At 45.4% G+C, this 20,851-nt stretch overlaps 2 protein-coding genes across 2 annotated transcripts in view; both read right to left on the bottom strand.

Annotated features, from left to right (window-relative positions):
* Positions 1-20,821, bottom strand: part of LOC148660413 (butyrophilin subfamily 1 member A1-like) — an 87,139-nt gene extending 66,318 nt beyond the window's left edge. Inside the window, exon 1 of the mRNA XM_088637785.1 lies at positions 20,188-20,821. The gene's annotated coding sequence lies outside the window, so the exon portion shown is untranslated. The remainder of the gene's footprint in view (positions 1-20,187) is intronic.
* Positions 885-20,435, bottom strand: LOC148660414 (butyrophilin subfamily 1 member A1-like). The gene is made up of 17 exons (XM_088638113.1): positions 20,392-20,435; positions 18,767-18,840; positions 16,348-16,629; positions 16,191-16,264; positions 14,980-15,000; positions 12,780-12,800; positions 12,585-12,605; positions 12,027-12,047; positions 11,340-11,460; positions 10,936-10,956; positions 10,744-10,764; positions 10,186-10,206; positions 9,869-9,889; positions 9,034-9,054; positions 3,893-3,910; positions 3,645-3,671; positions 885-1,893 (listed from the first exon to the last, which is right to left on the bottom strand). The coding sequence occupies exons 1-17, from the start codon at positions 20,433-20,435 to the stop codon at positions 1,364-1,366; spliced, it is 1,359 nt and encodes a 452-aa protein (XP_088494239.1). The 3' UTR covers positions 885-1,363.
* Positions 20,822-20,851: the final 30 nt, after the last annotated feature.

The raw sequence follows: 20,851 nt of genomic DNA, 5'->3' as shown, positions 1-20,851 counted from the left end.
TTGGGAAGTGTTGTGTTCTTAAAATAAAGAGATGTTTAATTCACCAAATAACTGTCTGGTTTCTTCAACTTTCACTCAGGAGAAAAAAACTGCCTTTAAACTTGAAAGAAATAATGATTTGACATTTATCGTGATAATTATCGATATCGACTGATATGAAAATTTTTATCGTGATAATGTTTTTGGCCATATCACCCAGCCCTACGCAGGCGGGAATCAAAATTCAATAAATCTAGGAGCTTTTTTCATACCAACATAAATTTATATTAAGTGAATCATAATAATAACGTAAATTTTGAGGGACAAGCAAGGACCGTCCATTACGGGACAGACAGGACACATACGAGTACATGACGGGACAGACACGCATGCTTCTCGCCGGCTGCCCGCGGCCCGTCTGCCTGTATTGTGGTCACTCAGAGGGCAGTCAGTGCCAGGCAGGCCGGGAGTGTACACGTTGCGAAAGTGTTAACACACTGTGTTTTACGAACTGCGGGATGAAGTCAAGCAGTTCATGGAGGTGAAGGGAAAACCTGTCAGGGAATTCAATGATAGCAAGTGGCTGTTTGATTGACTGCGCTCCAGACTGACCGACGCAAACCTGGAAAAGCAGTTGCGAGTAGCAACATCATCAATACCAGCTAACATCACACGCCATCGGTTTCGCCTCGGAGCTTCTCGGGCTCCAGACGGCCGGACGGCCGCTTTCGCTGTTTCCCAATAGAGGATCCAGCTCGTTTTCAGAGCCAGCCGGCATCTTACGGAGTCTGCAAGACTGTGCTAGGCATCATCTATCCTGCCTCATTTCTGACACCAACTGTAGCAAATTCGGGTTCATGCAGGAAAACAAAACAGACGACACACTAGTTTGGCACACAAGCACCTTTTATTAAGCCTTCATCAGCCAGCTACAGAGTCAAACTCAAGGCTGACACATATGCTAGGGAGGTAAACGGGACATGTACGCAGGGTCAGGGTGGTTACACACTAAGGGACAATAACAGACAATAACACAGGTAAACACTAAACTGCTGCTTACACATGTGCAATTAGGACTATTTACATTAGCTCTCACACACCATGCCCTGGCTACAACTCCCAGCCTGCTCTGCAGCGCTTGCACTACCCAGGTGCGCCTCCTCCTCGTCACCCGGCGAGGGTGCTACAATATTAAATTACAAGTACAGGCCTCCACTCTAGTGCAGGCTGAGCTATGTGATTGCAGGTTTGAGCAAGGTGGCCAGGTATAGATGAGCAGGTCCTGTCCAGAGTAGAGAGGGATCAGATGACTGGGCTCTGGTAATATTATACTGAGACAGAGAACTGGGAGGAGTCAGCCTGTGTTCATGAGTCAGAGACGGGGTTAATCTCCACAGCTGACAGCAGGCAGCAGCACAAGATCTTTATCTGAATCCCAGGTCCAGAAGACAGGATAGATCTTCTCCCCCTGATTGAAGACCATGTCAGTGAAAGTGTAGATGTGAGCTCTGGACTCCACTGTGTAAAAGGAGACCTTCCTGTCCTCAATATCCACACACACCCCCAGCCTCCTGGGCTGCAGACTGAGGGGGAGGTGGGACACAGGGTCAGTGAGAACAGAGACACCAGAAGAGCCAGAGCCCAGACACCAGTAACCCTGCTGGGGAGAGAAGCTGAAGACTCCTTTCCTCTCTGCAGACTCTTTGCTCACTCCTATGGTCCACTTGTCATTCACCTCCACCTCCCAGTAGTGTCTCCCTGAGGTGAAGCCCTCCCTGCTCACGACACAGGACCTGGAATTAAATCTGTGCGGATGGTCAGGGAGACTCTTCTTCTGTCCCTCTCTCACTCTCTTCCCATCCTCAGACAGGGAGAGGTAAGGGTTCACTGTATCAGGGTCCAGAGTCACGTCAACTGTGGGAATAAAACAGGAAACATCACAAGAGTCTCCTGTAGATTATATGAAAATTAAAGTCAAATTATACTTGTGAAATGTGTTTGTCCCACCTGAGAAAGAAAGTCAAGTACTAATTACTGAACTGAAATGTGATTAAATTATGTCCATTAATGATAAGACTCTGGAAAATTGACAATAAGCAGATCCTGACAGAAACACAATTCAATCAGCAGCAGGAGTGATGCAGCAGTAAAGCTGAGCTGCTGTATCAGGAGTGTGATTTACTCCTTCTGCAGGGACTCTATGGGCTGGTCCTGGAGGGCAGTGCTGCACTTTAACACCCCTGGGCTCTTATCTGTATGACTGAGGAAGGAGCAGCTGGGTGTGTTTCTCTCTAACAGACAGGAGCAGAGTCAGAGAGAGAGAGAGTTGATGGGCTGCCTGCTTCCCCAGCTGTGGCTACAGGGAGAGCAATGAGTGAGGCAGGGGAAACAGCGACCCCTGCAGGTGAGGAAGAGTCAAGTCAGGAGAGACTCAGGGAGCAGCGCTGAGACACACACCCTGTCACACAGGGGAGCTGTGGTGTGAGGGACCAAGACACTGTGGGAACAGAGATCAGAGCTCTGGGAGGAGCAGGACCCAGAGGTCAGGCCAGAGACTGCCTTCTCCAGAGGTCAGGGGCTGTGGCAACACACGCTCCAGCCTTCTGGACTGTGCCCTGCCCAGCCAGCTCTGAGCGGCTGATGGGAAGGGAGCTCAGTGGCGTGCCCAGGTCAGAGTGCCCGGTGTGCCTGGATGACCCTCATTCTCCAGGTCCTGGACAAGTGAAGAAAGGTCAGGGACCTCATGAGGAGGACAGGTCTCTAGACTCACTGAAGAAATGAATCTCCTACAGCAAGAGACTCGTTTCCTGGGAGCTTCTGAGCCAGAAGGGGTCTCCACAGGCCCTGAAGAGGAGCCACAGTAAACTCCTGGCCGGCCCCCCGGTCAGTTCAGGATGTGAGGAGTTTTATTGGACTGGCATCCTACTACTGCTGGTTTGTTCTCAATATTCAGGTCTTGTTGAGGATCGACCTCCCCTGTTGCTGTGTCAGATATGGGCAATAAATCACCATTTAAGTTAAAGACCTGTGTGTGGGGGGTGTCTGTGATTGTAGCTCCACCTAGAATTTTGTGTCACCATTCATTGTCTAAACACACAGACACACACACTCACACCAGGGCAAGTTCTGTCCCAAAAGCCAATTGACACACCAGCACATCTTGGACTGTGGGAGGAAACTGGAGCACCAGGAAGGAAACCCATGTGGACACAGGGAGAACATGCAGACTCCACACAGACAGCACCCCAGGAGTTGAACCCAGGGCTCCAGCACTGTGAGGCAGCATGGCTCTCCACTGCACCACTGTGATCCTGATTTTCCACACGTATTCCCAAATCCAAGTTCAGTGGATCTGCCAGGTTCAGCCTGTAGACCCTCATGAAGGAATGAGCAGAGACCTCAGCACATGGTCTTTGGGTAAAATCAGATTTCTATACCATCAGCCCCTTTGGAAGAGCATTCACAGCCAACTGGATTGAAATCCTTCTCCCTGTGAGATTTACTGTGGGATTTTACAGAAACATGAGACTGAAATACATCTGCTTCTGTTTACGCACCAGGAGTGACAATCTCACACTAAAGACACGTTCTTAACTCAATAAACACAGACACCAGGGCTTTTAAACAGCCCCTTTATCACCAACACACACAGGAGACAGACCTACCTGCAGCACTGCACAGCCACTGCCACTCTGAAACACAGAGATACACACACTGTTAATCACAGACGCACACTGAACACAGAGATACAGACACTGATAATCACAGACACACACTGAACACAAAGATACGGACACTGTTAATCACAGACATACTCTGGGCTACACACTAGAATAAAATGATAAAAGAGTTTTCAGCATGGAACAAAAACACTTCATTTTGACAACTCTTTGGGCCTATTAAAATCTCTTACCTCCAGGTCTGCATTTCTCTGAAAAACAATAAACAGTAAGATGTTAGAGAAGCTGGTTTCTATCTTTTGAGTGTACTACTAATTTCCCTTTTGTGTTTCCAGTATTGCCTCTCTGTGAGGCAATGTGAGGTTGTGAGGGGAGGATTTGAGGGAGAGCTGGTGAGGACTGAGACAAAGGTAGTGTGAATGAGTGTGAGAGAGCTGGTGAAGACTGAGACACAGGTAGTGTGAATAAGTGTGAGAGAGCTGGTGAAGACTGAGACACAGGTAGTGTGAATAAGTGTGAGACACCAGGTGTAGACTGAGATACAGCTGGTAAATAAGTGTGAGAGCTGGTGAGGACTGAGACACAGCTGGTGTGAATGAGTGTGAGAAAGCTGGTGAGGACTGAGACACAGCTGGTGTGAATGAGTGTGAGAGAGCTGGTGAGGACTGAGACACAGCTGGTGTGAATGAGTGTGAGAGAGCTGGTGAGGACTGAGACACAGCTGGAGTGAATGAGTGTGAGAGCTGGTGAGGACTGAGACACAGCTGGTGTGAATGAGTGTGAGAGAGCTGGAATAGACTGAGGCACAGCTGCTGAATGAGTGTGAGAGAGCTGATGAGGACTGAGACACAGCTGGTGTGAATGAGTGTGAGAGAGCTGGAATGGACTGAGACAGCTGGAGTGAATGAGTGTGAGAGAGCTGGTGAGGACTGAGACACAGTGTGAATGAGTGTGAGAGAGCTGGTGAGGACTGAGACACAGTTAGTGTGAATGAGTGTGAGAGAGCTGGTGAGGACTGAGACACAGCTGGAGTGAATGAGTGTGAGAGAGCTGGAGTAGACTGAGACACAGCTGGAGTGAATGTGAGAGAGCTGGTGTGGACTGACACACAGCTGGAGTGAATGAGTGTGAGAGAGCTGGTGAGGACTGAGACAGCTGGAGTGAATGAGTATGAAAGATGGTGAGGACTGAGAGAGAACTGGTGTGAATAAGTGTGAGAGATGGTGACGACTGAGACAGAACTGGTGTGTGACTGAGAGAGTTTTTCTGAAATTGACACTCAAAGTCAGTGTAAGTGCACATGAGGGACAGGAACAGTGTACAGTACAGCTGTCAATAGACAGTCCCAATAGACTAATGAAGGAGAGATCAGAGTACAGCACAGACGTCCCAATAGAAAAATGAAGGAGAGATCAGTGTGCAGTACAGCTGTCCCAATTGACTAATGAAGGAGAGATCAGTGTTCAGTACAGCTGTCCCAATACACTAATGAAGGAGAAATCAGCGTACAGTACAGCTGTTCCAATAAACTAATGAAGGAGAGATCAGTGTACAGTACAGCTGTCCCAATACACTAATGAACGAGAGAGATCAGTGTGCAGTACAGCTGTCCCAATAGACTAATGAAGGAGAGATCAGTGTACAGTACAGCTGTCCCAATAGACTAATGAAGGAGAGACCAGTGTACAGTACAGCTGTCCCTATAGACTAATGAAGGAGAGACCAGTGTACAGTACAGCTGTCCCTATAGACTAATGAAGGAGAGACCAGTGTACAGTACAGCTGTCCCAATAGACTAATGAAGGAGAGAGATCAGTGTTCAGTACAGCTGTCCCAATAGACTAATGAAGGAGAGATCAGTGTACAGTACAGCTGTCCCTATAGACTAATGAAGGAGAGACCAGTGTACAGAACAGCTGTCCCTATAGACTAATGAAGGAGAGATCAGTGTATAGTACAGCTGTCCCAATAGACTAATGAAGGAGAGAGACCAGTGTACAGTACAGCTGTCCCTATAGACTAATGAAGGAGAGATCAGTGTATAGTACAGCTGTCCCAATAGACTAATGAACGAGAGAGATAAGTGTGCAGTACAGTTGTCCCTATAGACTAATGAAGGAGAGAGATCAGTGTTCAGTACAGCTGTCCCAATAGACTAATGAAGGAGAGAGATCAGTGTACAGTACAGCTGTCCCAATACACTAATGAAGGAGAGAGATCAGTGTACAGTACAGCTGTCTCAATACACTAATGAACGAGAGAGATCAGTGTGCAGTACAGCTGTCCAAATAGACTAATGAAGGAGAGATCAGTGTTCAGTACAGCTGTCCCAATAGACTAATGAAGGAGAGATCAGTGTACAGTACAGCTGTCCCAATAGACTAATGAAGGAGAGAGATCAGTGTTCAGTACAGCTGTCCCAATAGACTAATGAAGGAGAGATCAGTGTACAGTACAGCTGTCCCTATAGACTAATGAAGGAGAGAGATCAGTGTACAGTACAGCTGTCCCAATAGACTAATGAAGGAGAGATCAGTGTACAGTACAGCTGTCCCAATACACTAATGAAGGAGAGAGATCAGTGTACAGTACAGCTGTCCCTATAGACTAATGAAGGAGTGATCAGTGTACAGTACAGCTGTCCCAATAGACTAATGAAGGAGAGAGATCAGTGTACAGTACAGCTGTCCCAATAGACTAATGAAGGAGAGATCAGTGTTCAGTACAGCTGTCCCAATAGACTAATGAAGGAGAGATCAGTGTGCAGTACAGCTGTCTCACTAGACTAATGAAGGAGAGATCAGTGTACAGTACAGCTGTCCCAATAGACTAATGAAGGAGAGATCAGTGTACAGTACAGCTGTCCCTATAGACTAATGAAGGAGAGATCATTGTTCAGTACAGCTGTCCAAATAGACTAATGAAGGAGAGAGATCAGTGTGCAGTACAGCTGTCTCAATAAACTAATGAAGGAGAGATCACTGTATAGTACAGCTGTCCCAATAGACTAATGAAGGAGAGATCAGTGTTCAGTATAGCTGTCTCAATAAACTAATGAAGGAGAGATCAGTGTGCAGTACAGCTGTCTCAATAAACTAATGAAGGAGAGATCAGTGTTCAGGACAGCTGTCCCAATAGACTAATGAAGGAGAGATCAGTGTGCAGTACAGCTGTCTCAATAGACTAATGAAGGAGAGATCAGTGTACAGTACAGCTGTCCCTATAGACGAATGAAGGAGAGAGATCAGTGTACAGTACAGCTGTCCCAATAGACTAATGAAGGAGAGAGATCAGTGTTCAGTACAGCTGTCCCAATAGACTAATGAAGGAGAGAGATCAGTGTACAGTACAGCTGTCCCTATAGACTAATGAAGGAGAGATCAGTGTACAGTACAGCTGTCCCAATTGACTAATGAAGGAGAGATTAGTGTACAGTACAGCTGTCCCTATAGACTAATGAAGGAGAGACCAGTGTACAGTACAGCTGTCCCAATACACTAATGAACGAGAGAGATCAGTGTGCAGTACAGCTGTCCCTATAGACTAATGAAGGAGAGAGATCAGTGTACAGTACAGCTGTCCCAATTGACTAATGAAGGAGAGATCAGTGTACAGTACAGCTGTCCCAATAGACTAATGAAGGAGAGATCAGTGTGCAGTACAGCTGTCTCAATAAACTAATGAAGGAGAGATCAGTGTTCAGGACAGCTGTCCCAATAGACTAATGAAGGAGAGATCAGTGTGCAGTACAGCTGTCTCAATAGACTAATGAAGGAGAGATCAGTGTACAGTACAGCTGTCCCTATAGACGAATGAAGGAGAGAGATCAGTGTACAGTACAGCTGTCCCAATAGACTAATGAAGGAGAGAGATCAGTGTTCAGTACAGCTGTCCCAATAGACTAATGAAGGAGAGAGATCAGTGTACAGTACAGCTGTCCCTATAGACTAATGAAGGAGAGATCAGTGTACAGTACAGCTGTCCCAATTGACTAATGAAGGAGAGATTAGTGTACAGTACAGCTGTCCCTATAGACTAATGAAGGAGAGACCAGTGTACAGTACAGCTGTCCCAATACACTAATGAACGAGAGAGATCAGTGTGCAGTACAGCTGTCCCTATAGACTAATGAAGGAGAGAGATCAGTGTACAGTACAGCTGTCCCAATTGACTAATGAAGGAGAGATCAGTGTACAGTACAGCTGTCCCAATAGACTAATGAAGGAGAGATCAGTGTGCAGTACAGCTGTCCCAATAGACTAATGAAGAAGAGAGATCAGTGTACAGTACAGCTGTCCCAATTGACTAATGAAGGAGAGATCAGTGTACAGTACAGCTGTCCCAATAGACTAATGAAGGAGAGATCAGTGTACAGTACAGCTGTCCCAATAGACTAATGAAGGAGAGAGATCAGTGTACAGTACAGCTGTCCCTATAGACTAATGAAGGAGAGAGATCAGTGTGCAGTACAGCTGTCCCATTAAACTAATGAAGGAGAGATCAGTGTTCAGTACAGCTGTCGCAATAGACTAATGAAGGAGAGAGATCAGTGTACAGTACAGCTGTCCTAATTGACTAATGAAGGAGAGATCAGTGTACAGTACAGCTGTCCCAATAGACTAATGAAGGAGAGATCAGTGTACAGTACAGCTGTCCCTATAGACTAATGAAGGAGAGATCAGTGTTCAGTACAGCTGTCCCTATAGACTAATGAAGGAGAGAGATCAGTGTACAGTACAGCTGTCCCTATAGACTAATGAAGGAGAGATCAGTGTTCAGTACAGCTGTCCCTATAGACTAATGAAGGAGAGAGATCAGTGTACAGTACAGCTGTCGCAATAGACTAATGAAGGAGAGAGATCAGTGTACAGTACAGCTGTCTCAATAGACTAATGAAGGAGAGATCAGTGTTCAGTACAGCTGTCCCAATTGACTAATGAAGGAGAGATCAGTGTACAGTACAGCTGTCCCTATAGACTAATGAAGGAGAGATCAGTGTACAGTACAGCTGTCCCAATACACTAATGAAGGAGAGATCAGTGTACAGTACAGCTGTCCCAATAGACTAATGAAGGAGAGATCAGTGTACAGTACAGCTGTCCCTATAGACTAATGAAGGAGAGAGATCAGTGTACAGTACAGCTGTCCCTATAGACTAATGAAGGAGAGATCAGTGTACAGTACAGCTGTCCCTATAGACTAATGAAGTAGAGAGATCAGTGTACAGTACAGCTGTCCCTATAGACTAATGAAGGAGAGAGATCAGTGTACAGTACAGCTGTCGCAATAGACTAATGAAGGAGAGAGATCAGTGTACAGTACAGCTGTCTCAATAGAGAAGACAAGCCTGTTGCAACACACACTGAATACTTACCCTGTTCTTTAATAAGCCGATCTGAAAAATGGAAGAAAATAAAAATAGGTTAACCAGCCATTATCATAATTATCGTTGTTGTTATTAACTGTGAGAACTTTGATCATCTCCTTCTAGATATATTATTTCTTATTTATTGATTGTGTATACGGTATGTACATTTCATTAAGGAGTATGACAACAGACTTGTAAAAATCCTAAAAATACTAATGAATATTTGAAATTGGTGCACAATAGTATGAAGAATAATTAAAGAAACTGTTCTGTGTAGCAAGAGTTTCTGTTAGAGGAAAAACACATTTTAATACAATAGGAAAAATAAATAGAAAGGTAAGATTTGATTTTATTTGATTTCTGATTAACGTGAGTCTATTACTCTCTTAATACGATTATCAGTTCCTTCTGAAATGTAAAAAAACATTTTCATACACTTTCTAGCCCACATTATTGTTTCTCTTGGTACATATGTTTAAATAGCACTGAAACACACTTGAGGAAAAAAAGGATTACAAAAATCCTATGTAAAATGGGCTGCAACAGTGACTGAATTTCCCTCTGGCGGTTTGGTAACAAAATAACCATTTTAACATCTTTTAACTAGAATTCGGTGAGAGTTGATGTCTTTAAATATTTTAGCAATTGAACCAATATCCTTTCATCTCTGTTTTAACACACACAACTTTAAGAAACTGTCTGCTATCTGCTATTGTCTTTTAATAAGAGTATGATTTATTGCTTAAATATAAAATATAAACTAAACTATATCAAACACTAGAAACTGTGCAGTAGAGGACTGAGGAACATGAAGGAGAGCAGTGATGAGAGAAACACTCACCGATCTCTCTGGTCAGATCGTCTGTCAAAGGAAGAGGAGAGAAACAGCAGTGAGACAGAGAGCAGTTTCTCCAGGATCTCCCTGAGAGCAGAGTCTCTCCTACAGGACTCCTCTCCTGTGTCTGAGGAGTGAGGAGTCACTCTGTCCCTTTCACACACTCCACACCGACTCCTGCTCCTCACTCAGCTGAACACAATTCTATAAAATCACTCGACATTTGAAAAACATGGCTACCACAAACACACAGGAAAGCAAAAGAGCCAAATTCTTTAATTCAACAAAACATCTCAACTCAGGACACACGGGAACATTCTTACCCTTCTCTTTAGAAGCAGATTCTGTCAAAGAGAACAAAACAGTGGAACATGAGTCAGCTGAATGTCCATCTCTGCTAACACTGTCATACAGCAACACATTCACGTTCAGAGCCAGTGTGGCCCCATGTCAGATAAGCGCTGTGGCGAGAGGGGCAAACAGAGAGCTCATCGCTGGGCCTCAGCACAGGCCTGTCGAAGACGAGGCCAGAGCAGCTCTGGTAAGAAAACACTGCTTGACTTTCCTTTGTGAGCACGGGAGCACAGCCTTTTCCACACGCCAAAGACACAGTTTGACTGGAACGTACCTTTAGTCTTGGGCAAAGTTGAAAACTCAGCAGTGACGTCCCAACATATTCAGACTTTTTAAAGAAGTCCACACTTGTTAAAAATATAATATGCCAAACATGTCTGTGTAGTTCTAAATCTTACTATAGTCTGTGTAAAAAAATGAAGTTCTGAACAGCTGTGTTTTTCCTTGACGTTTGCAGATCTTGCAGAAGATATTATAAAGGGGAATACCACCTTAATAAATACTTTTGAGAAAAAAAGACTACTCACCCAGCTTCTTAGTAAGCTTCCCTGAAGAGAAAAGAGAAACCAGAACTTTAGAAGGCCATGAAACAGGACTACAAGATACAGGATTGGAGGACAGAAGGAAAACAGACACAAATCCTAAACTACATAAAACACTAAAACTACAGCAGTGAAGAATGAAGAAAGATAAAACCAGTAACAGTAGGAAACACTCACCGATCTCTCTGTTCAGAGTGTCTGTCAAAGGAAGAGCAGAGAAACAGCAGTGAGACAGAGAGCAGTTTCTCCAGGATCTCCCTGAGAGCAGAGTCTCTCCTACAGGACTCCTCTCCTGTGTCTGAGGAGTGAGGAGTCCCTCTGTCACTTTCACACACTCCACACTGACTCCTGCTCCTGACTCACTTCAAGACAACTAACTGACTACCAAGACTTCCAGAGACACACAGGAAAGCACAGAAATTCCAATTCAATGCTATAAATGCTATCTACTTTCTTCTTTTAACAAGAGTATCTTTTATTAATTAAATATAAAATATAAACTAAACTATATCAAACACTAGAAACTGTGCACTAGAGGACTGAGGAACATGAAGGAGAGCAGTGATGAGAGAAACACTCACCGATCTCTCTGTTCAGAGTGTCTGTCAAAGGAAGAGCAGAGAAACAGCAGTGAGACAGAGAGCAGTTTCTCCAGGATCTCCCTGAGAGCAGAGTCTCTCCTACAGGACTCCTCTCCTGTGTCTGAGGAGTGAGGAGTCCCTCTGTCACTTTCACACACTCCACACTGACTCCTGCTCCTGACTCACTTCAAGACAACTAACTGACTACCAAGACTTCCAGAGACACACAGGAAAGCACAGAAATTCCAATTCAATGCTATAAATGCTATCTACTTTCTTCTTTTAACAAGAGTATCTTTTATTAATTAAATATAAAATATAAACTAAACTATATCAAACACTAGAAACTGTGCACTACAGGACTGAGGAACATGAAGCAGAGCAGTGATGAGAGAAACACTTACTCTTCTCTTTCGTCAGATCATCTGTCAAAGGAAGAGGAGAGAAACAGCAGTGAGACAGAGAGCAGTTTCTACAGGATCTCCTGTGTCTGAGGAGTGAGGAGTCACTCTGTCCCTTTCACACACTCCACACTGACTCCTGCTCCTCACTCAGCTGAACACAAATTCTATAAAATCACTCGACATTTGAAAAACATGGCTACCACAAACACACAGGAAAGCAAAAGAGCCAAATTCTTTAATTCAACAAAACATCTCAACTCAGGACACACGGGAACATTCTTACCCTTCTCTTTAGAAGCAGATTCTGTCAAAGAGAACAAAACAGTGGAACATGAGTCAGCTGAATGTCCATCTCTGCTAACACTGTCATACAGCAACACATTCACGTTCAGAGCCAGTGTGGCCCCGTGTCAGATAAGCGTTGTGGCGAGAGGGGCAAACAGAGAGCTCATCGCTGGGCCTCAGCACAGGCCTGTCGAAGACGAGGACAGAGCAGCTCTGGTAAGAAAACACTGCTTGACTTTCCTTTGTGAGCACGGGAGCACAGCCTTTTCCACACGCCAAAGACACAGTTTGACTGGAACATACCTTTAGTCTTGGGCAAAGTTGAAAACTCAGCAGTGACGTCCCAACATATTCAGACTTTTTAAAGAAGTCCACACTTGTTAAAAATATAATATGCCAAACATGTCTGTGTAGTTCTAAATCTTACTATAGTCTGTGTAAAAAAATGAAGTTCTGAACAGCTGTGTTTTTCCTTGACGTTTGCAGATCTTGCAGAAGATATTATAAAGGGGAATACCACCTTAATAAATACTTTTGAGAAAAAAAGACTACTCACCCAGCTTCTTAGTAAGCTTCCCTGAAGAGAAAAGAGAAACCAGTTTACCTGCAGAAGCTCACGATACAGGACTACAAGATACAGGATTGGAGGACAGAAAGAAAACAGACACAAATCCTAAACTACATCAAACACTAAAACTACAGCAGTGAAGAATGAAGGAAAAGAAAACCAGTAACAGTAGGAAACACTTACTCTTCTCTCGGTCCAGAGCGTCTGTCAAAGGAAGAGGAGAGAAACAGCAGTGAGACAGAGAGCAGTTTCTCCAGGATCTCCCTGAGAGCAGAGTCTCTCCTACAGGACTCCTCTCCTGTGTCTGAGGAGTGAGGAGTCACTCACTGGGATATGTGAACAGACAGTTACTCTGGGACACACAGTGTATCTGTCAAACACTGCCTTTGTGACAAGTGAGACCCAAGAGAACACACACAGTACTCCCCACACTACACACACACAGTACTCCCCATAACACACACATTATTCCCCACAATACACACACATGAAACTCGCCCCACACAGTACTCCCCACACACACAGTACTCCCCACATCACACACACACAGTACTCTCAACAAAACACACAAACAGTACACCCAACAATACACTAATATGCAATACTCCCCATGCACACAGTGTTCACCACAGCACACAAACACAGTACTTCCCACAATACACACACAGTACTCCCCACAATATACACACATAGTACTCTCCACAATACACACACAATACTCCTCACAATACACACACACAATGGTCCCCACAATACACCCACACAGTACTGCCCATAACACACACATGGTACTCCCCAAAATACACACATAGTATTCATCACAGCACACACACACAGTACTCCCCACAGCACACACACACAGTACTCTCAACAAAACACACACAGTATTCCCCACAGCACATAAATATTACTCACTCCTTTGTGCAACAAGCCTCCCTGCAGAGAAAAGAAAGAGAAACTGTAACTGCAGATGCTCATGATCACAAATGGATCTGCAGCAGTATTAACAACACTTTAACTTTATTTAAATGAACAATCATATTAGGAAAATGTAATCTTCAGCAGATTTAATAAAATAGTAAGAGAAACTGGTCAAATACCTCTCTCCCTGTGCAGTTTGAGAGAGCTGGTGAGGACTGAGACACAGTTGGAGTGAATGAGTGTGAAAGAGCTGGTGAGGACTGAGACACAGCTGGTAAATGAGTGTGAAACAGCTGGTGAGGACTGAGACACAGCTGGAGTGAATGAGTGTGAAAGAGCTGGTGAGGACTGAGACACAGCTGGTGAATGAGTGTGAGAGAGCTGGTGAGGACTGAGACACAGCTGGAGTGAATGAGTGTGAGAAAGCTGCTGCAATCCAAGATTGTTTTACATCATGAATAAAGAAGAAAGAAAGCAAGAAAAGTATAATACAAGTAAATGAAAAAAGAATGAGCCTACAGATGTTTAAGGATAGATAGATAAGACTTTATTGATCCCGAAGGGAAATTGAGGTGTTACAGCAGCCCAGCAGTCTGCAAAAACAGACATCAGAATAGACGAAAAATTAAAATAAAAAAGTACAGCAATACAAAATAAAATATATAATTAGGTGTGTGCAAAATATGCTTGTAGTCACTTTAAAACAATAAAATATGTGCAAAATGCTGTCCATAGATGAGCATAGGTCTATACAGATTGAGTGTCCAAAAAGTACAGTAGTGCAACATGCTGTCCATAGAGGAGCAGACGAAGGGCTAACAGTCCTAGCCTAGGGCAGCGTTACACACCCTGACAGCCGCCAGGAGGAAAGACCTGCAGAAACGTTCCCTTGAACACCGGAGCTGGAGCAGTCTGCTGCTAAAAGTGCTCCGCTGCCCAGTAACAGCGGATGAGAGGCGTTGTTCATGATGGCTGTGAGCTTGGTCAGCATTCTCCTCTCAGTCACCACCTCCAGGGGGTCAAGGCTCATCCCCAGCACAGGGCCAGCCTTCTTGATGAGTTTATTGAGCCTATTTACAGTACATCTCTTGTCATGATGCTGCTGCCCCAGCACACAACAGCGTAGAAGATGGCCGGCGCCACCAGTGATTCATAAAAAATGTGTAGCAGTGTTCCACACACACCAAAGGACCTGAGCCTCCTAAGAAAACAGTCGGCTCTGACCTTTCTTGTACCAATGTTACCAGACCACTCCAGCTTATCATCCAGGTGTACCCCTAAGTACTTGAAGAACTGCACCCAGCTGGAGTGAATGAGTGTGAGAGAGCTGGTGAGGACTGAGACACAGTTAGTGTGAATGAGTGTGAGAGAGCTGGTGAGGACTGAGACACAGCTGGTGTGAAAGAGTGTGAATCTGAAGGAGTGAACAACACAACCTGTTACAACACACACATGGACTCACCTCGGTCTTCACGTAGCCAATCTGTAAATGGAAGAGAAGACATTGAGGTGTTACAGCAGCCCAGCCCAAGACAAGCAAAAACAGACATCAGAATAGACTAAAAATTAAAATAAAATAAGTACAACAATACAAAATAAAATACGGTTAGGTGTGTGCAAAATATGCTCATAGCCACTGTAAAACAATTAAATATGTGCAGAATGTGCATAAGTATATACAGATTGAGTGCCCAAAAAGTACAATAGTGCCACATGCTGTCCATAGAGGAGCAGACGAAGGGCTAACAGTCCTAGCCTAGGGCAGCGTTATACACCCTGACAGCCGCCGGGAGGAAAGACCTGCGGAAACGTTCCCTTGAACACCGTAGCTGGAGCAGTCTGTTACTAAGTGCTCCACTGCCTAATAACAGTCTCGTGTTGCAGATGAGAGGTGTTGTTCATGATGGCCGTGAGCTTGGTCAGCATTCTCCTCTCAGCCACCACCTCCAGGGGGTCAAGGCTCATCCCCAGCACAGAGCCAGCCTTCTTGATGAGTTTATTGAGCCTATTTACAGTACATCTCTTGTCATGATGCTGCTGCCCCAGCACACCACAGCGTAGAAGATGGCCTCTGCCATCGCTGATTCATAAAAAATGTGTAGCAGTGTTCCACACACACCAAAGGACCTGAGTCTCCTAAGGAAACAGAGTTGGCTCTGACCTTTCTTGAACAGGTCGTCAGTGTTACCAGACCACTCCAGCTTATCATCCAAGTGTACCCCTAAGTACTTGTAGGAATGTACGCCCTCTATGTCCTCACCCTGGATGGAAACAGGGTTCAGCGGAGTCTTATTCCTTCGGAAGTCCATGACCATTTCTTTAGTCTTGCTGGTGTTGAACGAGGTGGTTAAGATGACACAACTCCACAAAGCTGGTAATCAAGCTCCTATATTCCTCCTCCCTCCTCTCACTAACACACCCCACAATTGCAGAGTCATCCGAAAACTTCTGCAGAGTAGTGCTTGAAGTCAGAGGTGTAAAAGGTGAACAGGAATGGAGCAGGGACAGTCCACAATTTACACAAGCTCTGCAGGTTAGAGGAGACTTTCCCTACTAGAATATCACTCAAGATGAAGATGAAAATAATTTGAACTATTTGAATGAATTAGTAATTGAAATACCTCTCTCCGTGCGCAGTTTGACATGGCGATACATGACCATAGCAAGACCAACAAGAGCACAGAGCACGAGGACCAGGATCACCCAGAAAGCCACCATCCAGGGAGAGACTCGGGGGAAGAGTTCACCTGGAAAACACAGCATCACAGCTGCAGAGCTGCACAGAGTCAGGGCGTCCTGAAGGCTGTGAACAGGAGCCCCTGCTACTCACTGGGGACGTCGATCTCTGCCTCCCTCACTTGGTTCAGCTGCTGCTGCTGAACTCGGCAGGTGAACCTGTTGGTGGCGCTGTGCTGCACGGTCACCTGTCTCCTCACAGTGAAGAGGTCCTGGCTGTCCCTGTGCGTCTCTGTGGGGTCGGCAGTCAGGCTCTGTCCTTCACTGTCCAGCCACACCACTTCAGGCTCTGGGAACCAGCCTTTAGACTCACAGCCCAGACTGACCCCCTGAGCCTGGTGCGTCTCCAGAGAGATCGCTGTCTGGGTGCCCACAGCTGAAAGAGTTTTTAAGAACAGTAGAAATTTTGTAACAAAAATTAACAAGTTCAATAAGAAATTTCTGTTGCTTTTGTCTCAAGAGAATTTATCAGCTTAGTTTGGTGAGTAAAACACTGGTATGTCATTTCATAGAAATGACAGTCAGATCCATTAATATTGGAAATATAATTCTGTAATTAATAATTAACTTAGGGATAACTTACAGTTGGCGCTATGACTATGCTGGCATATGTGGCACCAGAAGACCGAAGCTACCAGAGTGTCAGGTTTGTTTTTTGTATTTGAATGGTTCGTCCTCGTGTTCTGGACCCCTGCTAGGGCTAACGGTGGTCTCCTCTCGGGGAAGAGCACTGTCCTCTTCCTTTCAATTACTCTTTGCTTGGTACCAGTCATATGAGTATCATTTCTCTTCAGCTGAACTCTTCAACTAAATAAATTGTCCTCTTTAGTCAACAGGCTCAGGAGAATTGTTTAGTTACGCCATCTGGCCCTTTGCAATATTCACTAAATTGTAAATTGTAACTTTGACACTGACATTAGCTCAATAACCTTTAACACCCAGTTTCCAGTCCTCACTCTATTGTGAAAGGAGAATAATGGTTAGTTCACTGGCTCTAATTCAACTCGGCCCTGAACATCAGTTCGCCATCTGCACATCAATGAGCCCGACAACGACTCTTCTATCTCACTTAATCTTGATTAGCAGCCACTTCTTTTTCCCATAACTACCTCTACCCTCTACTGGCTGGTCCTGTTTGGCCAGGGACAGGGCTCTTCAGAATACATTTGAGCTCCTAAGACAGCAGTAGGAGCCAGTTTGATGTCTTTTCACTAATTACAACCCATGACCATTCCTCTGACTGCTGATGTTACAATGAGGGAAGGATTCTACCTGTGCTACCTAGACTCCTGCCTCTCTCATCAGCAAAATAGGACACAGGCATCACTGCTCTAACGCCTGCCACCAGCCCTGTATCAGCTGGTCCATCCTGGTCCTCAGCAATGCCCTCCTACCCCTACCCTACAAACAAACTATCCAACAGCCACCTTTGATCGTTTGGCAACAGTCAGAAACTTAGTTTAATCCTAAGATATATTGTCAAAAGTATCCATCATTAAGTCTCACAGGCCTAAAACTCAGCCATTTCTATGAGACCAACAATACAGCTCACATTCACCCTCACCTGTCAAGCTGGAGACTAGGCACAGACTGAAACCCTTTTTCTCTCAAAAGCCTCACACTTGGTCCAGAGGAATGACCAATCACACAGAGTCAATCACTCTAGTTCCTTTCTCTCAGTGTTAATTACTCATTCAGACCAGTTGAGACTTAATCTATTAGTTCTTTCAATGAAACGTCATCTTCCCTGATAGGTGCCTCTTTACATAAACACAGTAAAACTACTGAAGGCACTTTCTTGTGATTGCTTGAGTCCTTTAAGGCTTGGCGGGGTCTCCAGTCCAAGTTCATATCTCAGTACAGTAACAGATATGACTCTGGTGTTGTGCTTAGTGCCACCAGCATCTCTACTGGCAGTTTCAGTAAGATCTTCTCTGAAGGAAGCCCACATTATTCGATACTGAGAAACAAATGAAAACTGAACTGACCTCTAACATCCACTTCAATGACAGTGTCATCAAAAAAATCAAGAGACATAATGAAGCATCTGTATCTCCCATGGTCAGAGCCTCGCACCCGTGTCAGCCGTAAGGAAGTGTTGCCTTTACTGAGCTCCTTTGGAAACAGTGCAGCTCTTTCCTTGTAGTTCAACATCTGATTTTGAAGCTCCGGTCTGTAGTTGTGGTATAAAAACACAGGCTTAGTGGGTTCATCCCTGAACCAGCGGATCTCCAGTCCCTCAGCGCTGATCCTGGGTGAGAGGTAACAGGGCAGGACAGTGTCTTCACCAGCCACGGCGACAACAGGATCAGCTGGACCAAGAACCTGAAACGTGTCTGGAGAGAGAAATGAGACACAGACTGAGACTCTTTTTCACATAACATCACCTGTCCCAGACACCCTCACACGTTACTGAGAGAGAAAACACACACAGTCACACACTCTGACTGAGACTTTCACTCTCACAGAACGATAATTCCCTCCCGATTCCAGCTGTGCTGTCAGAGCTGTACCTGGTCTGGAGACACAGATCTGCTGGACCAGCAGGATGATCAAACACAGCGACTTCGAGTGATCAGTCCTCATCCTGTAACACACAGAGAGTGAGTAAAGACACAGGAGCACTGATTCACCTGAGGACCAGTCCTCATCCTGAAACATACTCATAATCCATCAGTAAAGACACAGGAGCACTGATTCACCTGATGACCAGTCCACATCTTGAAACAGTCAGAGAGTGAGTAAAGACACAGGAACACTGATCCTGCACTGTGTCATTTCACCAGTCTGTCTAATGACTGAGACAAAATACAGATCCAGGCTCAATTCTAATTATAATAATAATAATTGCTTACAGTTCTATAGCACTTTTCTGGACACGCCACTCAAAGCACTTTACAGGTAATAGGGATTCCTCTTACCATCCACCTGGATGATGCGACGGCAGCCATAGTGCTCCAGAACGCTCACCACACATCAGCTATCAGTGGGGAGGAGAGCAGAGTAATGAAGCCAATTCATAGAGGGGGATTATCAGGAGGCCATGATTGGTAAGGGCCAATGGGAAATTTGGCCAGGACGCCAGGGTAACACCCCTACTCTTTTCAAGAAACGCCCTGGGATTATTAATGACCACAGAGAGTCAGGATCTTGGTTTTACGTCTCATCCGAAGGACGGCGCCTGTTTACAGTATAGTGTCCATGTCACTATACTGGGGCATTAGGACCCACATGGACCGTAGGGTGAGCGCCCCCTGCTGGCCTCACTAACCCCTCTTCCAGCAGCAACCTTAGTTTTTCCCAGGAGGTCTCCCATCCAAGTACTGACCAGGCTCACACCTGCTGAGCATCAGTGGGTTGCCAGATGTGAATTGCAGAGTGATATGGCTGCTGGCCATAATTGATTTCAAGGAACAAAGACATCCAAAATGTCAACAGAAGCTGCAATTAAACAGGATTTACTGTAAAGAGGAAATAGTAATACAGAGAGACAGTAGTACTGTTAAGACAGCAGAGTTCTTACTGTTGTTCTTACTGTTGAGTGGAAAATACTGGAGTCATTTAGTGCCACAACAGGGAATCAGTCACTGAAGAAGTACAACCAAGGCACAGTCTGTCTTCATGTCCCCCTGCCTCGTTCTGCTCAGAGACGAGAAAACTACTTCCTGTTCCCATTTCAGGAAGTTCTGAACTAAAGAACTCGAGTGACTTTTACTTTCATCTTCAGCAGGACAGATCTGCCCAGTGTCAGGTAAATACACGCATTTTAATACACCGATGTGTGAACAGGCTGCCCTTGGCCAGATGTCAGGAGGCATTGTGCTGGACTGTAAGTCTGCCAGGAGAGTCTGCCAGATGTGCTACAGTGCTGCTGTTGTGTGCAGGGAGGCCTGCTGTCTGTCTCACAGCTGTACAGTTCACTCTGTCTGCTCACCTGCTCACAGCGCAGTCAGGACCGGGACACTTCCTCAGGCTCCTGGATCCGGTCTGGGAGCTGCAGTGTCCAGTGGATTCTCACCCCGGAGACGCAGGCTGTGTCTCTGCCGCTCGTGCTGTGGGCTGCAGCCAGGCTGGGTGAGCTGTGCTGAACACAGGAAGCTTTCACTTTCTCTTCTGTCTGAAGGGACACACCCCTCACCTCCACACGCCCAGTCTGATCAGCGTGTCTGGAGACAGAGGCATCATGTCTCAACTGCAGGGTCCAGTGAAGACACCTGGATTCACAGCCTAAATTAAAACAAGTGCGAAGATCTCTTTCTAATCTGTGAGCTCTGATTCCCACAATCCAGACCATCACCGCAGATCTCGAATTACCTCCACAGAAGGTGCTGTAGAATAATGCAGCATCAGATAAGAACAGATGCTATTACAGACAGATGTGCTGTTTGAGGTCACTGCACAGACTACAGGTCCACACCTGCACACGGACAGTGGCAGGCACTGCGCTCTCTGCTCTGAGGGGCTCAGCAGGGCTGCACTGTTGAAACTCACTGAGTCCCCAGACTGGGAACAACCTCAGGGCTCCCCTTTCCCCTCTCCTCAGTCCCTGCACTTGTTTCACCCAGTCAGGACAGAGACCTGAACAGTGACTTCCTGCC

Source organism: Lepisosteus platostomus, chromosome 6, assembly GCF_059453375.1.
Source record: "Lepisosteus platostomus isolate fLepPlt1 chromosome 6, fLepPlt1.hap1, whole genome shotgun sequence".
NCBI classification, from domain to species: domain Eukaryota; kingdom Metazoa; phylum Chordata; class Actinopteri; order Semionotiformes; family Lepisosteidae; genus Lepisosteus; species Lepisosteus platostomus.
This window is presented reverse-complemented; position numbering and strand designations above follow the sequence as displayed.